The 10,295-nt window shown below is 37.6% G+C and overlaps 1 protein-coding gene across 1 annotated transcript; it reads left to right on the top strand.

Moving 5' to 3' along the window:
- Nucleotides 1-8,150: 8,150 nt before the first annotated feature.
- On the top strand, nt 8,151-9,998 carry LOC140934644 (uncharacterized). Its single transcript, XM_073384235.1, has 4 exons — nt 8,151-8,168; nt 8,826-9,284; nt 9,443-9,536; nt 9,763-9,998. The coding sequence occupies exons 2-4, from the start codon at nt 8,946-8,948 to the stop codon at nt 9,996-9,998; spliced, it is 669 nt and encodes a 222-aa protein (XP_073240336.1). The 5' UTR covers nt 8,151-8,168; nt 8,826-8,945.
- The last annotated feature ends 297 nt before the right edge of the window (nt 9,999-10,295 follow it).

The following is a 10,295-nucleotide window of genomic DNA, read 5'->3' as shown; positions in this document are numbered from 1 at the left end:
AACATAACAATCGTTATAATCGTTATAATCAACATAGTACACCTCCTTGGGGGTGGGGGGGTGCTCTGGATTTCAAGTGACGGGGATTATCAAATGGGGGCAAAAATCAAAACCCAAAATAATCCCTAAGGCTTTTAACAAAACCCCAAAAAATTCCCGGAGCAAAGATTAACCCCCAAGAATCCCATGCCGAATTTCCGAGCCTTAATAACTTCCAGAAAGCATTAAATGATATAACACAAAAAGTAAAGCTTTCAAGTTTGGTTGTACTTTATTCGCAGAACTACGCGGCCAGAATACGTGGGCACTAACACGAATCCTCAGATTGTTTTGAATACCCCAAAGAAATCCCTACCAAGAGCCATAATGGCTCTTGTCCCTACCTAAATCAAGTTGCCCCCAAAAAAATACTTGAAAAAATTTCCTACCAAAAAAAATCCCGGAATCGAAATTTCAAACCCCAGAACTCGTTCTATTATCTCCATCACTTGAAATCAAAAGTACTGTACAGTACCGCAAATGATCCCCGATCGTAAATGACCCCCTGGCCGCAAATGATCCCCAAAATGGACCTCAAATGATCCTCGATCGCAAATGATCCGGAATTCTTATATTCTTTTTTTTCATTTTTAATTAATTAATTAATTTTTTTTAACTTATTTTAGTGTCCCCACTTAGTGATTATACACCGCTATTACAGTTTTGACACAAGGTATCATCATCATCATCATCATCATCATCAAATGCATGAAAGAAACTGGAGAAAAAAATTACCAAAAGAAAAAGTTCGGTTATTTATAGTATTATTCATTTCATTGTTCTACGCGTTGTTCAAGTTCTCAGCACACTCACCATCCATGCCTAAAATCCATTTCATTCCTCTACTTTTCACCGGATCACTTGCGATCGACAATTGGGATCATTTGAGGTCTGGGGATCATTTGCGGTATGAACGGTAGTTTAATAGTAGTCGCGTTAATTTCCAGCTCCTTCGATTCATTTCATGGAAGGTTAATTTCCGAAAATAGGGTAGCATGTATGCATATCATCAGGAACACGTAAACTTTGGTCCTCCGTTGTTTTGTAACGTCTTTTTGTGCATCAAGAGCGACAGAAAGGTAGTTCGAGAATAAAAAAAATACAACACAAACACACGCTGTCACTTTTTATTGTGAATCTTTATAAGAGCTGGTGCGTGTTTTCTTTACTCCATACATTCTCTTTTAAAATTCAACTGTAAACGAACTCTCTATAGAGTCAGGGCTGCTTTTGTTTTGTTTACATTTTTAACCCCCTAAAGCCCCAATATCCACATACAAATTCTCCAAACTGATCTCTATACATTTCCTTAAAGAATGAGTTGATAGAATTTGATAAAAGATCAAATCATTGTCTCTTAGGTGATCATTTCATTAATACTCATAACCTAATCTCTTGACATTGTATGGATATTGTTAGGAGAAAATTGATGTTAGTCACTATTGGGACTTAAAGGGTTAAGCTTTTTATGTACATCTCATGAGAACACACTATGCCGTGAAAACAAGCCTTGTAGCAGTCTATGTTGCAGTCTCTTTCACTTAAAATTCAGTTGTATTTCACCAAAAAGAAGTCTTTTATTCTGTAGTTTGTTGTTATTTCTCCATTATTTTCTTCGCTGCATCACGGCCATTAAAAAAATGTCTTGTTACGGCTTATGAGGGCCAGAAACAGCTTTCTAAGGATCCCGTGGTTCTTCCCCTTTACCAGAACTTGATAGCCAGTTCGTGTCTGTTTCGCTCGTATACAGAGCTTTTCGTGGTGCTCGTCTGCTTTGAACGTACTGCATATGTATGTTCAAGAGAGATTATTCTCTCTTGGGACGCTAAAGCAGAAGTTTCAAAAAATTGAGAAAAACGTATGCGCGTCTGCATTTAACAACTACCACGCAACCATAATACACCTAAAACAATTCATTACATATTTTCTGTTTTATTTTTTTATTAATTTTTAACCATGAATACTTCTGAATTCGATCATTAGTAGAGGTGAGAAATGACACGGAGTCTGCATGAATCATTGTCGAAGGTTCAAGGTCGAGAAATAAAGCTTGATTTTCCAAACTTATGTAACCTTTTCCATCGACTTTCCAAATTTATATAATGATTATTTGCTCGCCAGTGTTATTGATTCATTTCTTTTGTTATTTTGGTAAACGAAGGCGATTTCTCCTGCCCGGCGCCTACGCGTTTCTCACCTCTTCTGTTCATGTTCCTTTGGATACTGTTTTTAACCAAATATGATAAAATAATGTGATAAAATGGTTATCGTTGCTCAAAAAGAGGTTAATTTTCTGTAAAAGATCGAGGATCGAATGAAACACAAGGCAAGGTTAAAACGGATTTCCAGATGTATCCGGCGGGTACATTTGATTAACGCTTTTCAGACTGGCAAAAGTAACCGAATGGCTGCACATTTTACTGCGATGATCATGTTCACTTTCATACCTTCATCCGCAGTTCAAAACAATTTATGAATCATTTCATATATTTCAATTCGTGCTTACAAGATCTCCATAATTTTATGTAAACGCAACCTTTTTATGGGACCTTCATTCAAGGCCAGAACTAACACTAACCGCCAAACGGAAACTGCCTCATGCGAAAACTTTTAAAATTGACGCGTTAGTTTTAAAGGCCTCACTGGATCTGGATGGAGTTAAATTCAAATGTAAGCGAAACACTTGCAATATTTGAAAGAGCACTTGAGCAACACGATACAATACTGGGAACTAAATACTTTAACAATGTCTTAAAAATAAAGCTATTTTTTATTTCCCTCTGAGACACCTGGAGAATAAAATTCTCACAGAGCCACAGCCTAAAAAGGCTAAGCTGCTCTGTTGCATCCGGAAGGCCAAACTGTTTTACTTAATGCTGGACATGCACTATCTTAGGATTAGTTTTGTTTGTAAAATTAAAGGCTGGTCATCACCATCTTCTCTCAACAACACTACAATGCATTCAAGGAAGTTCTTAACAATTATACAGGGGCACCCAACGACAATTTTCGGAAAATATCTGTTCGGAAGACGATTTGATATCTAGAATTTTCGGAACATTTTTTGTAAAATTTCTTGCTTGCCTGCCGCTCCTAGGATTTTCGAACGTCTAAAAATGGTATAATTGACTATTTTTCAGGGATTTTTACCCTAAAAAGGTCACCTGGAATTTTCGGGAGCCTTTTTTCTGGCTGGAATTTTCGAACAGGTAAGTTTTGATCCCTATAAATTTCGGATAACTAGACTTTCAGCTAGGAAATCCGAACAGATGAAAAATTTTTAGGGGATAAAAATATGCCTATATTTACCGTTTAAATACTTAAATACGTTTAACAATGCTATGTTTAAGTGGTTTTGAACTATATTCTCGTTGGGTGCCCCTGATTATACCATCTATTATTGCATCACAAGTTATGAATAACTTCGAGTACCTTTAAATCATCGCATAAGAAACAAAACTCGATTTCAATTAAAGCACAAATTCTCATCATTAAACTTAAAAAAAAAAAAACAAATACAGACATTTCAAACTGAGATTCGAGTCACCGCAAAAACACAAACAAACCTAAAACTCACAACCACATGAGTTTGACCAAAGCTCAAAAGTGCAATTGCTTTGTTAACTAAAAATCTCTGATTCATGTGGTTACACTCCTCATACCCTTAAAACAATTAACTTCACAGATTTAATCAGTGTAAAAATATCCACTACGATCCACACTTAAAAACTGAACTGTGACTGAACTGAACTTTTTCAGTGCGATCAGGCTTAAGAAATAGTGATCTCCATCAACATTCTCCATGAACATTACACTTTCACACAATTAGCAGTTATTGAGAATTTATAAAATTACCGAGTGATCGGTGTCGACCATAACACGTTTTTGTGCTAAAATAATAATAAATATCCATTTGAAGATGATCGAAGGAACCCAAAATAGACTTACCCCTCTTCGGCTGATGTTTAGAAAATTGAAAAGGACTGAAGAGCATCACCGTACAGCTGAATCCAGTCAGCGACCCTCAAAAAATCATTTAAGCTTACATAATCAACAACTACATTAATGCCCGAGTTTCTGACTCGACGGTCATCCGCCACCGTCAGGAAATCATACGATATTGCTTCTCGAACGAATCCCTCATTTTAATTTTCCCCAATTCAGTAAGTACCTTTTCCAGATCTTCTCCGCACGACGAAACGCTCTCTCTGACTTCTCTGGCCGCTTCCCGCTATATTTTATTGTATTTGGAGGGAATCTAGTCCTTCTTTGATCGCTTTAAACCCGCTTTCGTCTGCATTCCATCGGCGTATTAAAGGCTCGGGTTAAGGTTGTGGAAAAGATGAGTCGTTTTTCGACAGATGGCAAAAGTAAATAGAAATTATTCCTATTTACTTTTGTCAGTAATTATATAAGAGTGGTGAAAAAAGTAGAGCATTTCTAGCTAATAATTTGTACTGTTTGAAATTGGGATTAGCTGGTGTGTCTCACGTTGAGATTATGCAACTGGCTCCCAAAAGTCAAACTCAGGTGACTGCTACCGCAGAGATGCCAATCTATTCGGAATTATAAGTAGGAAAAACAGCATTCCCAGTTCAGTGAACATGAATGACGTGTCTTTTTTAAAACTGAACATTGGAATGTGACGTCTGGTCTAAAATTCTAATTCTCTCCATTTATCGTCAGTTTATTCATTTCCAAACTATTTAATGATAACAGTTTTTTGGAAAAATCATAAACGATGGCTTTTTTAAAAATCAGGCACAGATGGCTTTTAATAGGCGCTAAAAATAAATACCCCCGACTCTAAAAATACTCAAAACCGCCCACCCTTTTCTTGCGGTCTCCATTGTGTAAGGGCCTTCACTGGGTGACCAATCCTAAACAACGCCGGGGAGAGCTTTGAAAACTTAACCTGATGTTCTGAACTGGACTGTATCTTCAGTTTACCGCAGTTGATTTACTTTTGACTAATATCAAACAAAGACTATAATCCTCTGATACGATATCAGTGATTTGGCAAACACTGCCTTCTTATCTTTAATTCATTTTACAAGTGCGCTAGGATCAAAGATCGTTTTTTCAAGCAAATGTCAACAGAAAGAATGATCTAGAAGGTGAACGGTTCATTACCTCACGGTTGGAAAGAGTCAAAATGTCGAGATTTCACGGTTCTATGACTCGTACAGAAAATTGACCATTGATTAGAGCTAACAAGCAGCCCTGCATATCGGTGGATTTTACTTCAGTCAAGCGGCTTCAGTTCCTGCGGCTTGCTACTCATCATAAAGAAGAGTGCCGGAATCGCTTTTGTTCGCCTTTAACAGATTTGTTGTCGAATGCAAGGTAAAAGAACGGACTACTGTAAGGTAAGAATTGAAGTTTAAATTTGTTTCTCGGCGAAAAATAGTGCATACAACTCGTGAAACCCGTGAGCATTACCTCTGTTTAATATACCGGATGTCATGCGATGACCCCTCGCTTTTACGATGGATAAGACGGATACAAATAATAATTTCTTTCGCAACGTTTAGTATAAATTACCTAATATTGAGATCATCTGAGAACGATTTTTCGTTATATATGCTTCATTTCTTGGGTTATTCCGGCTACGTGCGAAAAATTAGATGACAATGTTTGTAACTTGAAACTCATGAAAGCCAAACTTGTTTAACCCTAGCAAAAAACTCTTTTAATGGAGGAACTCAACCTGATAATTGCACTAAAATCTAATAATTGTTACTGCATTTGCATGCTCTCTGAAACCTCGTGGGTAGAACATACCTGATGGTTACATTAACAATAATAACTACATTTGCTCTCTGTAACCTCGTGGGTAGAACATACCTGAAGGTTACGTTAATAATAATCATTGCATTTTCTCTTTGTAACCTCGTGGGTAGGATATACCTGATGGTTACATTTGATAATAATCACTGCATTTGCTCTCCGTAACCTCGTGGGTAGAATATACCTGACGGTTACATTTAATAATAATCACTGCATTTGCTCTCTGTAACCTCGTGGGTAGAACATACCTGAAGGTTACGTTAATAACAATCATTGCATTTTCTCTTTGTAACCTCGTGGGTAGAACATACCTGATGGTTACATTAATAATATCTCTGCATTTGCTCTCCGTAACCTCGTGGGTAGAATATACCTGACGGTTACATTTAATAATAATCACTGCATTTGCTCTCTGTAACCTCGTGGGTAGAACATACCTGAAGGTTACGTTAATAATAATCATTGCATTTGCTCTCTGTAACCTCGTGGGTAGAACATACCTGAAGGTTACGTTAATAACAATCATTGCATTTTCTCTTTGTAACCTCGTGGGTAGAACATACCTGATGGTTACATTAATAATATCACTGCATTTGCTCTCCGTAACCTCGTGGGTAGAATATACCTGACGGTTACATTTAATAATAATCACTGCATTTGCTCTCTGTAACCTCGTGGGTAGAACATACCTGAAGGTTACGTTAATAATAATCATTGCATTTGCTCTCTGTAACCTCGTGGGTAGAACATACCTGAAGGTTACGTTAATAACAATCATTGCATTTTCTCTTTGTAACCTCGTGGGTAGAACATACCTGAAGGTTACGTTAATAACAATCATTACATTTTCTCTTTGTAACCTCGTGGGTGGAACATACCTGATGGTTACATTAATAATATCACTGCATTTGCTCTCCGTAACCTCGTGGGTAGAATATACCTGTCGGTTACATTTAATTATAATCACTGCATTTGCTCTCTGTAACCTCGTGGGTAGGACATACCTGAAGGTTACGTTAATAATAATCATTGCATTTTCTCTTTGTAACCTCGTGGGTAGAACATACCTGACGGTTACATTTAATAATAATCACTGCATTTGCTCTCTGTAACCTCGTGGGTAGAACATACCTGAAGGTTACGTTAATAATAATCATTGCATTTTCTCTTTGTAACCTCGTGGGTAGAATATACCTGATGGTTACATTTGATAATAATCACTGCATTTGCTCTCCGTAACCTCGTGGGTAGAGCATACCTGATGGTTACATTAATAATAATCACGACATTTGCTGTCCGTAACCTCGTGGGTAGAGTATACCTGATGGTTACATTAATAATAATCATTGCATTTTCTCTTTGTAACCTCGTGGGGAAAAAAATTAATGTCTCTCTCCTGGAAATTTTTCCCTGTCCTTTGAGCATAGTGATCTTTGGATAGCGAATTCACGAAAACAGGTAAAACGCTTTTTTTAACAACAGCATTTATATTATTTGGCTTTTTGAGGGAGGTTAAACATTAATGGAATAGAATATAAAAAAAAGCTGATAAAGCGGAAAAAGTTATCTTTACAAAATGCGCTTTGACAATGTCAAGGAGTGAAATAAGCTGAAGTTTTGTAGTTAGCCCGAAGAAAACCTGTTCCTGCATGAAAAGCAGTTCTGATTCCCTTCTCTTAACTAGAAGAGATGCATATCCCTGTGAACCAGTTTTTTAACCAGGAGCGATTCCCACTCACTTCTGATACTTTATTGACACGAGTTCCTATTTCAATATATGTCTAATTCAAGCTTAGCCGCGTGATAGCTCTTCATTAGCGAAAAGGTCTAAGTGATATTTTGATTGACGTGTTGTTTTGGATCCTGAGGTTTTTTAACACCTTTTCTCTAGCTTAACTGGCGAAGATATTCTAGGAATTTGCCCTTCAATTCCAAATTCTTTGATGTGCCGCCAGATGCCGAGCAAAAATATCACCCCTTGCGGCTCCTCGTGCTTTCTTCGCTTTTTTTTACTTAAAGCGAAAGTATGCCTGGTAGACGTTGTATTGTTCAGGACTGTGGAAACGTAAAGAACGATGAATTGGGGATTTCTATTCATAGTTCTCCTGATTCGGGCAGCGTTCGATTAACGTGGAAAAGGTTCGTGTCCATTCATCGGAAGGATTTCAACCCAGTGGGAAAATTTGTCGTGTGATCGGAGCATTTTACAAGGGATTGTTTTACGCTTGCTTTTCCGATGAAAGACATGAAAAGGAATTTGAAGAAGGGGACGTTTCCAACCATTTGGAAAAAATCCTCTCAAACACTATCAAGACCTATCAAAGCGGAGTCGACGATCGGTGAGTGAAATTACAATGTATTTGCGCTGTGCTTTTTATCACCATTATATTTATTTCCCCATTTACCTGTGACATGATTTTTTCTGGCATCGTTGTTCAATATTCGTGTAATGAATGCTCTGACTATTTGGACTTCCCATATTGTTGCATGTGTTTTCATACTTTTCTGCTTTCTTCTCATAGTTATAGTAAAACGGGCATTTGCGCTGAGTGGACGTGAAGTCAATTCCCCAATTCCCAGACCTTTCCACTCAAGCGTAAAATTTAGAAAAAGTGAAGCTACATAGGAATCCGGCTCTCTATTTTTTTGAGAGATTATCTTGCTGTTACTTTGAGATTTGACAGTACTCCAAACTTCCCTCCAAGAAATCTTATAGCAAATTAAGAGTTACACGCGAGTCTTTTAAAACGACCAAAAATGGACTTAGTCTGATTTCTACATTATATAAGTTCAGTTACTGTTTGCGGGTTTTTTTTTTTTTCGTTTGTATTTTAATGCTATTTTCACTGTCTGCAAATGATGCATACATTTTAAGGCAAAGATGTGGTTAAACCTTGCTTCCATTTCTAGTTTTGAAAACATCGACATAAAGCTCAAATTTAAACTTGTTTTGAAGGGGAGATATAAAAAATGGCCGTGCCTATTTTCATTTTTAGCTACTAAATGAAATTCTGGCTGGTCAAACTACTAATGAGGATACAGAGGAAGAAGACAATCCTGAAGAAGAGGTGATCTCTTTGAAAGGAAGTTCTACACCTGAGGAGAGTGCTGACACTATGGGGGCTCCCAATCTCAACCCTGAGGAGTCTCCAGAAGTCGAGGGTGTTCTGAATACAAGTCAGGGTTCTTTGTTTGAGGTAAATCCTGAAAAGGAGGGCTGCATCCCTGAGACTGAGACGGGTGAGATAAGTGTTGATGCTGAGATGGCTTCAGAGGTCCTAGGTACTCCTGGTGATAAGACAGCTCTCGAGAGCCAAGGGATTTCAGGCACTGATGAGGTTACTGAGACCATGCAGATCCTGGAGGCTCAGGGAATCGAAAAAGTGCAGGATATGGATGAAGTTATGCAGATTGATGAATCATTAACGATTCCTGAACTTAAACAGGTTTCTATGGTAGGCGCATAACTCTAATTAATGTTTATTTGCATCTTTGTATTATCATAACAATGGAAAACTACATGTGCAGTTATTTTACAACAATACTAAAACACAAAAATTCTAAAGTCTTGTTATTACAGCCTGTATTAATGTTGAAAGTTTGTTTTTTGTAGGATACTCCAACTGGACATGCTGGGAATTGCACAACATGCAAAACCCTGAGGAGTGAGGTGACTCAGTTAAGGCGCAAAGTCACAAGACTGAAGAGTAAGTTAATCTCCAAGATCAGTGGGTTGAAACCTTTAAGAGCATACAAGAGCCGAAGCAGTTGCTGATGGTGAATGCTGGTGCGTCAACAATAATTGATGTTGATGAGTCATATAGGCATAACTGCCTATCTTTATATTTTTATTATATTTTATCAATATTTGATTATTTAATAATAATTAAAATTTTAATGGTGATAGAATTTCTTTAATTCCATTTGTTTAAGCTATTCAAACTGATCCATGGCCAGTAACAAATGAGACAGAGTTAGGGCTAGAGGATGAATCAGAAGATGAGCAGGAAATGCAGGACGACGCGTATGAGGAGTTTGAGTGTGATGAAGACCCTACATGGAGTCCTGAAGATCAACCACTACTAAGAGAAATATACAACAAGCTTCTCATCATTTCATATAAAAGAGCAAAATCGCTGGGAAATATCCTCGTTAGAGCAAAACTATAAGGTCATGTATCACACTATCACGAGCTTATGAGACAAACCGCAAGTCACGTTTCAGTGTGCTTAGTACATGTGAGTGACAGCTTTATCCCCAAGGGTCCTTGGGAGCTACTCTGATTGGTCCAAGCGCACCGACCCGTTTTTGGGTCGGTAAAATTGGCGCCAATCAAGTATGAAAAGTCCTTCGTCCCGCTCCATATGAAATCCGACGAAGGACTTTTTTGAAAGTCTAAGAGATTGTCTACAGCATAAGATGGGGCTAACTGCTTGAACGGCAGAAATCTTAATGTGAGAACAGTT

This window comes from Porites lutea, chromosome 4, assembly GCF_958299795.1.
Source record: "Porites lutea chromosome 4, jaPorLute2.1, whole genome shotgun sequence".
In the NCBI taxonomy this organism is placed as follows: domain Eukaryota; kingdom Metazoa; phylum Cnidaria; class Anthozoa; order Scleractinia; family Poritidae; genus Porites; species Porites lutea.
The sequence above is the reverse complement of the archived record's forward strand: the minus strand, read 5'-3'. Positions and strand labels throughout refer to the sequence as shown.